This window comes from Purpureocillium takamizusanense, chromosome 7 (assembly GCF_022605165.1).
Source record: "Purpureocillium takamizusanense chromosome 7, complete sequence".
Classification (NCBI taxonomy): Eukaryota; Fungi; Ascomycota; class Sordariomycetes; order Hypocreales; family Ophiocordycipitaceae; genus Purpureocillium; species Purpureocillium takamizusanense.
This window is the reverse complement of record NC_063074.1, coordinates 2,156,953-2,170,379: the sequence shown is the minus strand read 5'-3', so window position 1 is coordinate 2,170,379 and position 13,427 is coordinate 2,156,953. Positions and strand designations below refer to the sequence as shown.

The 13,427-nt window shown below is 58.2% G+C and overlaps 4 protein-coding genes across 5 annotated transcripts; 2 read left to right on the top strand and 2 right to left on the bottom strand.

The window, feature by feature from the left end:
* Positions 1-353: 353 nt before the first annotated feature.
* On the bottom strand, positions 354-1,487 carry JDV02_007960 (uncharacterized protein). The gene is made up of 3 exons (XM_047989512.1): positions 1,419-1,487; positions 586-1,343; positions 354-520 (listed from the first exon to the last, which is right to left on the bottom strand). The coding sequence occupies exons 1-3, from the start codon at positions 1,437-1,439 to the stop codon at positions 472-474; spliced, it is 828 nt and encodes a 275-aa protein (XP_047845514.1). The 5' UTR covers positions 1,440-1,487; the 3' UTR covers positions 354-471.
* A 1,915-nt stretch (positions 1,488-3,402) lies between these two features.
* On the top strand, positions 3,403-5,240 carry JDV02_007959 (uncharacterized protein; the record flags this gene model as incomplete). Its single annotated transcript, XM_047989511.1, has 6 exons — positions 3,403-3,692; positions 3,851-3,974; positions 4,060-4,080; positions 4,203-4,317; positions 4,379-4,857; positions 4,921-5,240. The coding sequence occupies exons 1-6, from the start codon at positions 3,501-3,503 to the stop codon at positions 5,238-5,240; spliced, it is 1,251 nt and encodes a 416-aa protein (XP_047845513.1). The 5' UTR covers positions 3,403-3,500.
* A 123-nt stretch (positions 5,241-5,363) lies between these two features.
* On the bottom strand, positions 5,364-6,614 carry JDV02_007958 (uncharacterized protein). The gene is made up of 4 exons (XM_047989510.1): positions 6,246-6,614; positions 6,099-6,157; positions 5,894-6,012; positions 5,364-5,830 (listed from the first exon to the last, which is right to left on the bottom strand). Exons 1-4 carry the CDS (start codon positions 6,391-6,393, stop codon positions 5,536-5,538), a joined length of 621 nt encoding a protein of 206 aa, XP_047845512.1. The 5' UTR covers positions 6,394-6,614; the 3' UTR covers positions 5,364-5,535.
* Positions 6,615-7,982: 1,368 nt separating this feature from the next.
* On the top strand, positions 7,983-11,399 carry JDV02_007957 (Phospholipase D). Of its 2 annotated transcripts, XM_047989508.1 has the most exons (4): positions 7,983-8,508; positions 8,587-8,614; positions 8,701-10,954; positions 11,014-11,399. In XM_047989508.1, exons 1-4 carry the CDS (start codon positions 8,390-8,392, stop codon positions 11,226-11,228), a joined length of 2,616 nt encoding a protein of 871 aa, XP_047845510.1. In that variant the 5' UTR covers positions 7,983-8,389; the 3' UTR covers positions 11,229-11,399. The 2 variants fall into 2 exon arrangements, with proteins under 2 accessions (XP_047845510.1, XP_047845511.1); XM_047989509.1 differs by having other exon boundaries at positions 8,486-8,614; positions 11,014-11,396.
* Positions 11,400-13,427: the final 2,028 nt, after the last annotated feature.

The following is a 13,427-nucleotide window of genomic DNA, read 5'->3' as shown; positions in this document are numbered from 1 at the left end:
CAGCATCCGTCCGCAATGTCTGAGCCTCTTCCCTCGTGGTAGGCCGCCCATCAGGTCGAGGCCGGCTGTCGGCAAGCGATGTTGCGCAAAAGGCCCAGACTAGACGCTTCAGCTCTGCGCCACCACCTCACACGTCCACGTGGCTTACAGGGCATGTTTGGTGATGCTGCGGCACGCTGTTCATCAAAGCGATTGCGAGTGTGCGACTTGGGCGTTTCTCCGTCCTACTATACTGTAGTTGATGATGGCGGGGCAGAGAGTGATGTGCGAAATGCACGTAGTGCAAGAAACATGCTATTTCGACCCTTTCAGCCCTATCGTCTACTCCAGCGGCTGCCCATCCGCCATCGTGTTGCCTTGACATTATCCACAATATTCTGAGTCTGCGACACGAAGCCGAAAGCTGGAACCTGGCAAGATGCTTGAAGGCTTGTTCCCGCATCGGTCACGACATGGCTCCGCTCGTAGCTGTCAGTCAGCTTTTGCGATTATATCCGGTCGCCGGCCATAGACGACATAGCTAAGTCCTTGTTAGCCTGGAATCTGGTCTGATGTCACGTAGATCCAAAATCGGAAGTGACCTACAATGGCACCCAGCTGTGCATGCACCTATCGAGAACTTCTTGACGTGCCCGAGCAAGAAGAACCTGAAAGTACGCCGGGTCGCCGCCCAGGATCTGCTCATACCCCCTAGCAAAGACGTTGGCGATGTTTTCGCGGAAATGGCTAAGCTCGACGATGCCCACTCTCTTGAGCCTCTCGTCCTTGGGCCATGGGTTCGTAGGTATCTTGTACAGGCGCTCGTGAACGTCGTCGAAGCCAGCTTGCTGGAGGTAGCTCTTCCACATTAGCACCTCTCGCCCGGATGCACCTATCCGCTCCGACATGTCGAAGTAGATCTTGCCCATTTCAACGTACGCCGAATCCAAGGGCAAGGTCCCGTCATCAGACTGGAAGTCCGGGTAGGATCCTGCGAGCTGCAGGTACCCTCCTGGCTTGAGGTGATGGAACGCCTGGCGGATGAGTCGTGGCCAATCGCGTATGGCCATGATGAGCTCTCGACCGTGAATGAAGTCGAAGCTCGACCGCTCCCATAGCCAGTCGTGCTCGATGTCATCGACTTCAAAGAACAGGTTCGGAGGCAAGATACCGGGCTGGACAGGGGCCGTGTCTACGCCAATGACCTGCGCAGACGGATACTGGTCCGCGACGTCTATGGCCCAGATACCGGAACCTGTGCCGAGATCGAGGATCTTTTGCGGACTATCTCCGACTGGCGCGAGGAAGAGCTGGTCTTGCATAAGAAGAGTGAATTTGCGGTGCTGTAGATCATTACGATCCATCTGGTAGCACCACCGCGTTAGAGACGGAGTCTGTACAGCGTTTGCATCGGCGTGCGATGGAGACGGTGCACCAACCTCGTGGTCATCAACAGGCATCCAGGGTTTGTGTATTCCGTACGAGGCATAGATCCTTCCGTTCTCCTCGATGCCTCGCCGGACATCTGAAGCTAGAGATGACAAATAACTAGTCGATGTGGACGCAGCATAACCCTCATCGTCGTCGAAGGAATCAGGCTCGATACTGTACGATATTTCGGCAATTGGCGCTCCTTCCACGACATGGTCCTCGAAATATGTCCGTGTAGCGTGTGACAAGGGCCCTGACAGTGGCGTTTGGGGTTCGTGATACTCGGGGGGGCTCGACGGCGTCGAGGCTTGTTTGGGCGAATCAGCTGCGCCAGACATGACGAGCCAAGTTTCTATCACGCCTGGGGTCTCAAGAAACTGTGGTTGTCGTGATGGCGGCGATGTGGCGAGAAAGAACTGTTGGTGGCCGGCACGATGGCCGTCGCTGCAGGACGCGGCAAGCAACGGGCAACAGGTATAATGCCACTATTGTTAAGCTTAACGGACGCTGACAGACACAGAGAAAGATCTGTTCAGAATTCCCCAAGCTTTGCGGTGCGCGGGGCAAGTCGTGAGCGGCAGAAAAGGGTGCGTGAAACATGGCTGGTGAGAAACGCTTCGCATGTTGTCGGTTGTACAGCAACGAACGGCCTTTTGAGTGTGTAAGCGCGGAGCAAAGCCAAAATCGGGCTTCGAACTTGTTGCTTCCTGCAGCCTGTCGAATCCGACAGCCTGAGATTGTCCCTTGATTTGCGGCTCATAGACTGACGGAGGTGGCCTTGCATCCCGCGTCGTGACCCGAGAGCGCCTTGCGGGACGGATATTACGTTACGTACAGAGAGAGTAGCAGCGGCGTGTCCGTCCTGTACTGCTATTGCGGCGGCAGAAGAGCTCACCTCACGGGCGCACAAATCGGCGGCATTATACTGATCCTAGCAGCCAGCTTGGGGGTCTGCTGTGTCTTGCAGTGATGGCAGGAGCCAGCGGCATGCCGACTCGGGCCTGCAGGAGTCCTTCCTCCGACTGTGGCCGCATCTTGCCTGCCTGTACGATGGAAGTAATTTCGTACTGCCACCCACAAGGGTAGGCACCGTTGCACAGCACCTGCCTCCGCAAAGTTCTTTGTAAGTCGCATCACAAGAGGTAACTTCGGGTACCCCCCGGCTCTCTGCCGGTTGTGATGCGACCGAGTCAGCACCACCACCAACGCCATGGATTTCTGACATGGGCCGAAACGCCGCCCGAGAGCAAACACTCGACGTCCATCAGCTCAATCCCCTAGCCACCCTAGCTCGTCCGTCAGGTGGAATGACAATATGTCGCCTGGCTGCCCTGGCCCGTCGACATGGGGGGCGCAGACGGCGGCAGCCAGTTGCGCGGGCGTATCCTCTGGTAGGCCACGGGTTCCTTGCCCCAAGGAACGTACCCCTACCCTTGTTGGACACGCATAGGTAGGCATGCGAAGCAACAGCACAGCATGCATCGCGCAGGCGGGTCGCTCCGTGGCGACCCAATCCATGCATCTGCTTCGTATAGACTGACCATGTTTAGCCCGGCTTGCCATGTTCCCCGGTTTGATTCCGGGCTCGACAGGATGTTGGCAGTCGCCCAACTACCAAGATGATGAGCAGTTTTGTGGCTACCATGTAACTATCTTCCTTGGTTAGCACACAAAGAAATGCGGCAGCAGGTGCCCAGCACCAAGCTTAGAAAGTCCCTGACACATCATGCTCGTCGGGCGCCAAACCGCACCCCCGCTTCCAAGTCCAAGACGCGTCTCTCAGCTCGGTTAACAGTCGAAATCGTTAGACCACAAACAAGCCTTGGAAACAGACAGTGCACAGAGACTTTTGAAAAGACATCGACATGACGTCTCTGGCAGGGGGGCGGGCGGCTGGGAGCCACTGTTCGGGTCCATTCATTATTGAGTTGCTCCGGCTATGAAGTAGGAGCGAATTCAACTCTCTTCCCTCAGTTGTCTCCTACAGTCAACGTACAAACAACTTCTGCGCCCCATCTGTCTATAGGTTTCGAACTCGAAGTCAGACGCCTGAATTGCCGCAAACTTTCAAACGTTGAGTAACTGTGATTATGGATTCTGCGCTGCCCAGCAAGAGTCAAGTCGACCAGGCTATCACCGGCTTGGCTGATGCCGCCAACTTATACTCAGAGGCACCCGACCTGGCTGGCTACGCGTCGCGGGTCGAGATAATTGCCCGGGCAAGGAGGCTGATTTGTGGCCTCGTGTCGCCAGATATGATGCCAAACTATCATGGCCTCAATGTATGCCGTCACCTCCGTGGAGGGACATCTGATGCGGTCCCCGGTGTCGAAATCACTACGATTTCGACCGAAAGCGGCCCCCTATGTAACACAGAATTGACTGCTAGTGGCTGACAAAGGGCTCGCCCTGCCGTGTACGGTCCGGCGATATTTTACAGATGGCCGAACTCGTCGCTATCCGCACCTTCATCAAGCTTAAAGTGTTTGACGCCATTCCGCGTCAAGGGGCGATTTCTCTCCAAGGCTTGTCCCAGGCAACTGGGGTCCAAGAGTCCCTTTTAGGTGCGTGATAGTTATGCTACATATGGGCGAGCTGTGCCTACACGCGATTTGCCGGCTGGTTGCGCTGACACGCGAGAACCGCCAGAGCGGATGAACCGAGTCCTCGGTACGTGCATCGGGCGGCGCAATCCTCCGCGGGGTGGCTTCTCAGACAGCGTCTCGTGACACCTCACATGCTGAAAAAAATAAGGCGTTGCCCGATATGCTAATCCATAATCCGCGATTCAGTCGCCGCTGGGTTTCTTGAGCAAACGCAGCCCGATGGCGGCGACTATCTGCATACAAAGTTCTCACAAGCGTACCTCTTGGATGAGCCGGGGCCGGGCCATCTCTTCTTGGCCATGTAGAGTCTCATGCACTGTCCAAAGCTGCCACGCTTGGGGATTGCTAACGGATGCGTCTAGGTATGACGAGTGGCTCAAGCCGATGCACAGTTTTGACGACTATCTCGCGGAAAGGGGTCAGCTGAACAACGCCAAAGAACCAGACGACCCCCTCTTCAACCCATACACCTTCTATCACAAACGAGAAGGTACACCCGTATGGGCCATCATGAGCCAAGATCAAGAGCGCCTCCGAGCTTTCCAGATGGGCATGGCCGGACTTGACCTTGCCATACCTGTCGTCGGCCACTTTGACTTTGCTTCGTTGCGAAACAGCCCATGCGAGGTTTCAAACCGGCGAATACAGCTCGTTGACGTGGGGGGCGGTCGCGGCACGGTGCTGAAGAAGATACTTGACTTTCACGAAGACGCCCTTGACCCCGCCGCTTGCGTCCTGCAGGACAGGCCCGAGGTGATTGCACTTTCACGAACAGACAACGTTCTCCCCAGCGAGGTGCAGCGTCAGGAGCATGACTTTATGACCGAGCAGCCCGTCAAAGGTGAGAGGAGAAGATGAGCCAAGGACTGCATCGGGGTATCAAGCTGACGGAAGATGGCTGCAGGCGCAAAGGCATACTTTATGCGCATGATCCTCCACGACTACGCGGATGAAGTCGGCATCAAGATACTCTCCCGGCTAGCGGGAGCCATGGATCCAGATTCGCGGGTTCTCATCTGCGAAATGGTGCTCCCATCACGGGTTGGCGAGGCCGACTTTCCCGCCGCCGTGCTCGACCAAGCCGTCATGACCATGGGCGGCAAGGAGCGGACGGAGCGCGGCTTTTCCCAGATGCTAGAGGCCGCTGGTCTAGAGCTGGTCAAGGTTTGGCGAGTGCCAGGGGTACCCGGCGGCTGTGTTGAAGGGAGGCTGAAGCGTCAATGAAAAGCCGCCATCTGAGCTCCCCCGTGTGGTGATGGGTGAGCACCAGGTTTGCAGGCAAGCCCTGTGCAGTACCACGCAAGCTACCCACAATGCCAAGGCATTGACGGAAGTAGTGCCAAAGATGCAGTGAATCTTGCGTTGTATTTGTTGGCGCTGAAATATCTAGGCCTTCGAGGATGATGCCTCCATAATATGCGATCAATTGGTACGCCTTTTTTCTCCTGATTGCTCACTCGTATGTAGCCCCGCAGATAAGCTCGCTGGAGAGTACCGCCATTCATAGATTTCAAGTAAACTACCACTTGGCCTCCTTGGAGTCAAGGAAGCCCTTGAGGATGCCGACAATCTTCTCGAGGGCGGCGAGGTAAACGCGAAGGTCCTCCTGGACCTTGGCCGGGTCGGAGCCGAGCTTGGCGTAGAAGTCCTTGCGGTAGGGGCAAGCGCTCATGGCGGCGCTGAAGATGGGCTTGACAAGGAAGCTGTGGTGGGGCTTGAGGGTCTGGCCGTAGGCGCCACGGAACGAGTCGGCGAGCTCCTCGGCCTGCTTGGCGAGGTTCTGGCTGAGGGCGATGCAGGTGAACTCGAGGCCGCTATAACGAAAGTTAGAAGAAGCGACGACTATAACAACGGTCGAGGGTTCATCTCAAACGGACCGGACGAGCCACAAAAGGCCCTCAGTGGCGGTGTGCTTCTTGGTCTTGAGCTCGTTGCGGCAGAGGTCCTGGATGTTCTCTGACTCGGCGGGGGCGGCGAGCTGACGGTCACGGAGCTTCTGCAGGATTCGAGGCTGGTCAGCGAGGGGCTCTCTATTTTTCGTTGGTGCAGATAAGGAAAAGGTCCTCGATGGGTGCTACGAGCCTTGACGTTACCCAGCATGTCCGACTTGACGGGGGAGAAGGCGACGGAGCCAAGAGCATCTGGGACGGCGGCGAGGCAGTATCAGCATGGCTCTGATTCGGGTGACGCATGGCAGGAGCGGTGGTATCGGCGAGCGGCATCACCCACCGAAGATGGTCGTCAGAGACTCGGCAGCGTCGAGGAACTGGGTCGTGGCAATGGCATTGTCCTTTTCCTTGTCGACGGGGACGTCGACAAAGGACTGGCGGAAGGTCTGGACGATGGTGCCGCCGGGGGGGATAACGGGAGCGGACATGGCTGCGGGCGACGTTGCTTTGTCTAGATGAAGGTGCTTGTGGAGCGACAGGCGAGCACAGGGCGAGCTCGCACTAGGGGCGACAAGGAAAGGGAGGCAGAGGGGGATTGACCAAAGCTGATGATTCGGGAAAGGGGGGGAGGGAGGTGAGGTTGTCCTCTCGGCGGTGCACCTAACTAACTAACCCTCGTGGCGGTCAGGAAAGCTGGCATGGAAAGCACCGGTGGGGTTTCAGGGACGGGGACTCGACAGGCTCCTGGGACTGGATGATGCCCCTCACCAGCTTGCCGGACTCGCGACGGCCATTGGAGGACGAGTGGAGGGGCCCAATGGGTGCGAGCGGGGTCCAGGGGAGGCGCTCGCGGGGGCGTCTTGGGAGCTGGACGTCCACGCCTCATCAGCCACTGCAGCGTCTGGGCCTGAACGAAGCAGCACAGCCCGCCCGCCTGGGGCGGAGGGAGCCGGTGGCAGTAGGTAATAGCAAAAGGCGGCCAGGGTGGGCCTGGGCTGGGCTTCCTCCCGTCGACTTCCTCAGAGGCACGGCCCGATTCCTCAACACGGGACCGCTTGAGTGAAAGAAGTCCAGTTACGGGTTACGAAATGGATGTTCATGTCTATACCACCTCGATTGCTTGAAATCAACAGCTCCTGGGCCATGCCGACCGAGTACACAGCAGGCGCACGTACAGCGGTAGGCGGTAATGGAAGCACGAAGCGCCTTCGCCATCACAGCTGTCGCGCGATCAATTGCGTACGTAAAGTACCAGGGGTAATTGCACGCATTCCCAAGCAATCGCCATGTCTGTCTTTTGAAGCTTTATTATCCATCCTCAACACGTGGTCCGCCTTGCACACACACACCACAGGTATCCCGCAAGGCTTCTTGTATTCTCATCCAGAGCTCTACATGACCTTGCGGTATGGGACAGAGGCAGGGAACCTTTTCAGATCTTGCGCGAGGCCAGTGGTCAGCGGCGTGTGTTGACTTGGGCTTGAACTCAATCAGCTCGTCTCAGCTGCACAGCCAGACACCCCAAAGTTAGCAACCCCGCTCCTCGAAGAAAATGTATTATTCGCAGGCGCCGTGGCTTCACTACGGCACGCCGGTGGCGCGGCATCATGTAATTTCTGTCAGGGCTTTGTTACCTTCTCTGGTCAAGTCGCAATGGATGCTGCCGCGACCATCAGTCGTTCGTTGTGTGTTGCTTCAGCAGTTTGGTGGTGACGCAGGTCGCCTCCAAGCTCGGGAGGGAAATGACGTCAGTGCAACCCCTCGTTGTGCGCATCTCACGTCTTGGAACAGCGACACCGGGCAGCATCGCGGGGCAGAGAGGCCACCAGCGCCAGTGCATAATGACCAGCCGGAATTCGGGCGGCGGCTGTTGCAAGGACATCCGTCCGTGCATCCGTACGAACGTAGTACGTTTCGTTGCACCGCGGACTGCAGCCTGTCGCAAGATGTCGGCGTCCGGTGCGATAACCGACCGACTGCACGCCATTACGTAGGTGGGCGCCTCAGTGGTGGGCAGCTGAAAATAGTGAATCGCAAACCCCCGTGGCGGGGTGCGCTACGCCCGGATTCCGACAGGCTGCGAATAATGGATGGCTGGGCTGGTACGACGGGCTCATCCATGCTGAAAGCGAACGGGCAAACCCCACCACCACCACCACCACCACCAACACTCGCGCCAAACCATCTTGGCAGGTGGACGAGGGTCTTGTGCCAAGGTTGACTGACAGGGAGCTGCATTGGCCTACATACGAGTTTATTCTGCTTCTCGATGACATCGTCCCTTCACGATCCCTTCCGCACCTCCGCCCCCTTTCCTGACCCCGCCTCTCTTTTTGCTTCTTCCACTTCCTCGACCCTCCTCCGAACGCTGCAAGGTCGCGACCCCATCTCTGGCCTCTCCAACACTGCCAGACAGCTCCAACCGTCTCCACCGAATACACATTGTCCCAGCGTAGCTCCTCGAGCGGACTGCAATTGCCCGCCATGTCAGAGTCCAAGGAAGGCGGCGGCTCCTCGGGCTTCTCGAGCTTCATGGACGACCTCAAGGACAAGTTCTCCGAATCCAAGCTCCACGACGCCAAGGTCCAGCTCATTCACAAGAAGTCGGCTTAACCCCCTTCCCCAACCCCCCATGACCGGATCTCGTGTCGTGGTAGCTAACCTCGCGCCCCGTCTCGCAGACATCAGATTGGCAAATTGGGCAACCTTGTGAGTGACACCCCCCCCTCCCCCGGTCGCGGGGGCTCGACAAGTGACCTAAACCTCTCGCATCCTAACTCTTTCCGCCCCCGCAGTTCAACAAGGACCATCGCCATGACGAGGAGCACGAGCAGCGTTGCGACGAGAAGCGGACCAAGATTTGCCAGTCGCACCGGTTCGAGTCCTTCTTTCCTGAGCGCGACGGCAACCTGATCAAATGGTATGTCGATGGCTGCGACTACTTCTGGGCCGTGTCGGTTGCGCTCGAGCAGGCCAAGGAGTCCATCTACATCGCCGACTGGTGGCTCTCCCCCGAGCTATTTATGCGCCGCCCGCCCTACCACAACCAAGAGTACCGTCTGGACCACATCCTCAAGCGTAAAGCTGAAGCCGGTGTCAAGATTTTCGTCATGGTCTACAAGGAGGTCGAGGCCGCCCTGACATGCAACTCCATCCACACCAAGCACGCCCTCCAGTCTCTTTGCCCCGAAGGCACGCCCGGCCATGGCAACATTCGCATCATGCGGCACCCTGACCACAACGTTTTTGAGAATGCCGCCGACATGACCATGTACTGGGCACACCATGAAAAGTTCATCGTCATCGACTACGCCATGGCCTTCATTGGCGGTCTGGACCTCTGTTTCGGCCGTTGGGACGCCCGACAGCACCCCCTGTCCGACGTACACCCTGAAGGCGTGTCTGAGGAGATTTGGCCCGGCCAGGACTTCAACAACAACCGCATCATGGACTTCAAGAAGGTGCAGGATTGGCAGCAGAACGAGCTGAGCAAGGCGGAGTACGGCCGTATGCCCTGGCACGACGTGGCCATGGGCTTGATCGGGCCGTGCGTGTACGACATCGCTGAGCACTTTGTTCTCCGCTGGAACTTCATCAAGCGAGACAAGTACAAACGCGATGACCGATTCGACTGGATCATACTCGAGGGCCGCGAGGGCGAGGACGAGGACTTGGTCGGCGTGCAGCGCCCCAAGCATCCGGTTGGAGACTACGTCCAGCATCCGCTGACGCCCTTGAGCACCAAGAACCTGGACAACCGCGGCACCGTCCACGCCCAGATCGTAAGGTCGAGCGCCGACTGGTCCAGCGGCATTCTGACCGATCACTCCATCCAAAACGCCTACTGCGAGGTCATCCGCAACGCCAAGCACTACGTGTACATTGAGAACCAATTCTTCATCACCGCCACGGGCGATCAGCAGTCGCCCATTCACAACACTATTGGAAAGGCCATCGTCGATGCTGTCGTCAAAGCGGGCAAGGAGAAGCGCAAATTTCGCGTCATTGTCATCATCCCTGCAATTCCTGGATTTGCGGGCGATCTTCGTGAAAACGCAGCCTCGGGCACCAGAGCTATCATGGACTATCAGTACAAATCGATCTGCCGCGGAGAGCACTCCATCTTTGAGCAGGTTAGGGCGCAGGGCGTTGACCCTGACGAGCACATCTTCTTTTTCAACCTTCGATCGTACGACCGCCTCAACAAGACGCACGCCATCTGTGAGGCGGAGAAGAAAACTGGGGTTAGCTACCAGCAGGTCCAGCGCGCCGAAGCGGAGGAAATCATGTCTGAGGGAGTCTACGGATACGAGGACGATAGCTCTGACGATGGTGGCCACGGAAGCAACAAGCATGAACATCGTGGCCTGGACGGCAGCAAACTACACCTGGGCAAGAAGAAGGACAAGACGGAGAAAAAGTCCGTGTCCGAGATTGAGGCCGACAAGGATGCGCAGCAGGCCAGAGAACGCTTCGAAGCCGCCAAGCCCGAGGAAAAGGTCATTTCTGCTGCGTCGGTGGCGCACCATGCCATGGCTGGCCAGGGCTCCCTCAAGGATGAGCCGTGGGATGCACACGATGACGAAGAGTCGGAGATTCGCAACTGGATTCAAGAGGAGCTGTACGTGCATGCGAAGCTTCTCATTGCAGACGATCGTGTTGTCATCTGCGGATCCAGCAACTTGAACGACCGCAGTCAGCTCGGAAACCACGACAGCGAGCTCAGTATTGTCATGGAGGATACGAAGCTCATTCCTAGCACCATGGATGGCCAGCCCTTCGAGGCCGGCTACCACGCGGCGACGCTACGCCGGTTCTTGTGGCGAGAGCACATGGGTCTGCTGCCTCCGCAAGACCTCAACCCGGAGAAGGACATCAACGCGCTCCCACCTAATGTTAACCCGGAAAACAACATCCATGACCAGGATGAGAGCTACAAGTTTGTCGAGGACCCCATGGGCGATGAGCTGTGGTCGACATGGACGGGTCAGGCGGACAAGAACACTACCCTATTCCGCCATCTCTTTCATGCAGACCCAGATGACCACAGTAAGTGTCCCCAGCTGTGATAGCGCCACGGGAAGCGCCGTATGCTTACACGATTACAGTCAAAACATTTGACGACTATGATCGATATCTTCCGCCTCGCGGCGTCAAGTCGGGCCACATCTACGACCAGTTCATGCCGGCCGAGGACGCGAGGGAGAAGCTGTCCCAGATCCAGGGTCACCTGGTCTGGATGCCAAAGGCGTTCCTCCGGGACGCCGAGATGGCGGAGCGGGGGCTTCAAGTCAACTCGTGGACGGAGAGTGTCTACACGTAGGACTCCAAGGGCTGAGAGACGGAATGTATTTGGCACTAGCGTTGGGAAGGGGGACTGTTGGCCACCAGTCCACAAGGCGTTGGGTATGGAATTGTGTGATTTTTTTTATCAAGTAGGGGGCACACACATGTCTCCATGTCAGCAACCGCCAGTCAACGAAATGCGAGCTCAGATGTAAAATCTCGCCTGCCTCGTGAAGCACCGAGATGCCATGCCTTGCGATGCTGTGCCGTGCCGTGCCAGGTAAGCATCAAGTTGAGGAAGCGCGGGCCGTTGCGGGAGCGGCGGTTGCTATGCCGCACCACGGGGACATTTGACAGCGAAGCGCCGGGGCCGGGCCAATCGGGGCGCCGAGGCGGCGTTTGCCGGCTCGGACGTGGCTTCGTCACCTGCATAAGCTCCGGGTAGTGACTAGCTGCTGTGGCTGTTTTGTCGTCTGGTGTTTTTGGTTACAACCTGTGAGCGACGTGGGAGACGGTTACCAAGTATGGCGTCGCTGATTACGCCGGCTCGGCCGTGGGATGAATCGTGCTGTGGATGGCCGCGCCGGCGCTGTCGCGTCAGCCGCGTGCGCTTCGCTAGCCACGCGCCCAAGTCACGATGCTGCCTGGGTGATGACAGAGTCCGTGGTGGTGCTGCGCCCGGGGATGATGCATAGAGTATCAAGTACTTCGTCGTGGCTGTTTGTTATCGATGCGCGCGAGGAGGTAAACGTGCACTCACTGTGCCACCAGCAGGATGATCGTAGATCTGCAACCCCAACACAGGCAGGACATCTTCAACGCAGCCTAGGGGAAGGGGGGGGGAGGGGGGCTGTGGAGGTGCATCTTGCAATTGAGACTATGAATGATGCGCCAACCTTGACCTTGTCTTGGAGGCGTCGTCTCGGCGGCTACGAGCGTCCACCGCTAGTTACCAACAAAGCCCAACCGAGATCCGTCCCTGCCTGCTCAGATTCATGAAACAACTCGGCGCTGGTGAGGTGAGTGGAGGGGGCAGGGCCTTGTTGTTCGCGTTGGGAGCACCCGTGCTGGGGCTTGTCCAATCCGTGCATCTGGACCGAGTGTGCCGAGCCCATGCTGCTGCCACGAAGCGCTTCGTCATGCCGCGCCACGCACTCGACAACGTCTGGCCCCGTCATTCGCGCGCGCGCGCGTGTATGCGTCCAGCCACAGGGGAGTATCGTCCCGTCCGCATGAGGTCTGACATGTTTCGAAAGCCATGGTTGATCTAACGACAGAGAATAGACGACTCGACACGATAGTACCTACCTACGCGAGCGACAACTCGGATGCTGAGTGACTCAGTACGTGTATTGTGTTTTATGGGGTCGCCTCAGATGAGGCCGTACAGTACTTCGTACGTAGCTGCGAAGTACAGCAGGGCCACCGGGAGCACCTTCCGAGTTGGAGCTGCCCAAACAGGCTCTGACCCCCGCCTGCGTCATAGCTCAGCTGTGAGCTCTGGTGGTTCCAGCGGGTTCACCTTGATACCTTGCGCCTGTCGCCATTGGCGGCCCAGGCGCTGCGACCAGTGCACTAAGTTGGTACACCCAAGTAATGAAAGGTTACTAAGTAAGGCAAGCAAGGTGCTACTATAGGCAGGCACGGAAAGGGTACCGGGGCGGTTGACAGAGGCAGCTCCGGTGCGGTGCGGTAGCTGAAGCGAGGGCAGGCACCGAGTTAGTAGTTACCTTATGTGCTCCGACTGTCCGACAGCTCATCAAACCACCCCCCAGAGTCAGACCCCGCTTTCTGCTTCTCGAACGACGTGACCTGCGTCCATCAACTCTCTCGACGGCCGCGCCAACAGCAGCAGCACCACCACCACCACCGCCGCCGCCGCCAGTAACCAGTCCGCTCGCGATCCCTCCTGGATAATACCGCGGCACAGCCTCCGGTGCACCCGCCAGCCACTCGATCGACTGCCCGGCCGCACGCCCACCACCCCCTCACGCTTCGAAGCCACAGGCGGGAGCACCAGGTGCCGAACGACGCTGCTGCCGCTGCACCAAGGAGCCGTCCGTGCCTTGCTTGTCGACCTGGCCGCATAAGAGGCGACCTCCCGAAGCTCCCACCAGCCCTGCCAGTCCTTCTCGTCGCCTCACTCACCCCTCACGCAGCCCCGCTGTCACCGTCGACGAGAGACCGCGACGCGGCACAGGCACGGCTCTGCGCTGCGCTGCCGCCGCCGCCCGCC

Excerpts from the sequence above, each read along its gene's own strand:
- JDV02_007957 (XM_047989508.1), top strand. The coding sequence starts at position 8,390 with ATGTCAGAGTCCAAGGAAGGCGGCGGCTCCTCGGGCTTCTCGAGCTTC. Across the intron at positions 8,615-8,700 it reads TTGGCAAATTGGGCAACCTT|TTCAACAAGGACCATCGCCA; the intron begins GTGAGTGACACC and ends CCGCCCCCGCAG. Across the intron at positions 10,955-11,013 it reads TGCAGACCCAGATGACCACA|TCAAAACATTTGACGACTAT; the intron begins GTAAGTGTCCCC and ends ACACGATTACAG.
- JDV02_007960 (XM_047989512.1), bottom strand. The coding sequence starts at position 1,439 with ATGCCTGTTGATGACCACGAG. Across the intron at positions 1,344-1,418 it reads TGCCTGTTGATGACCACGAG|ATGGATCGTAATGATCTACA; the intron begins GTTGGTGCACCG and ends TGGTGCTACCAG. Across the intron at positions 521-585 it reads ATGCACAGCTGGGTGCCATT|CTATGTCGTCTATGGCCGGC; the intron begins GTAGGTCACTTC and ends ACAAGGACTTAG.
- JDV02_007958 (XM_047989510.1), bottom strand. The coding sequence starts at position 6,393 with ATGTCCGCTCCCGTTATCCCCCCCGGCGGCACCATCGTCCAGACCTTC. Across the intron at positions 6,158-6,245 it reads GTCTCTGACGACCATCTTCG|ATGCTCTTGGCTCCGTCGCC; the intron begins GTGGGTGATGCC and ends CCGCCGTCCCAG. Across the intron at positions 5,831-5,893 it reads GGCCTTTTGTGGCTCGTCCG|CGGCCTCGAGTTCACCTGCA; the intron begins GTCCGTTTGAGA and ends CTTTCGTTATAG.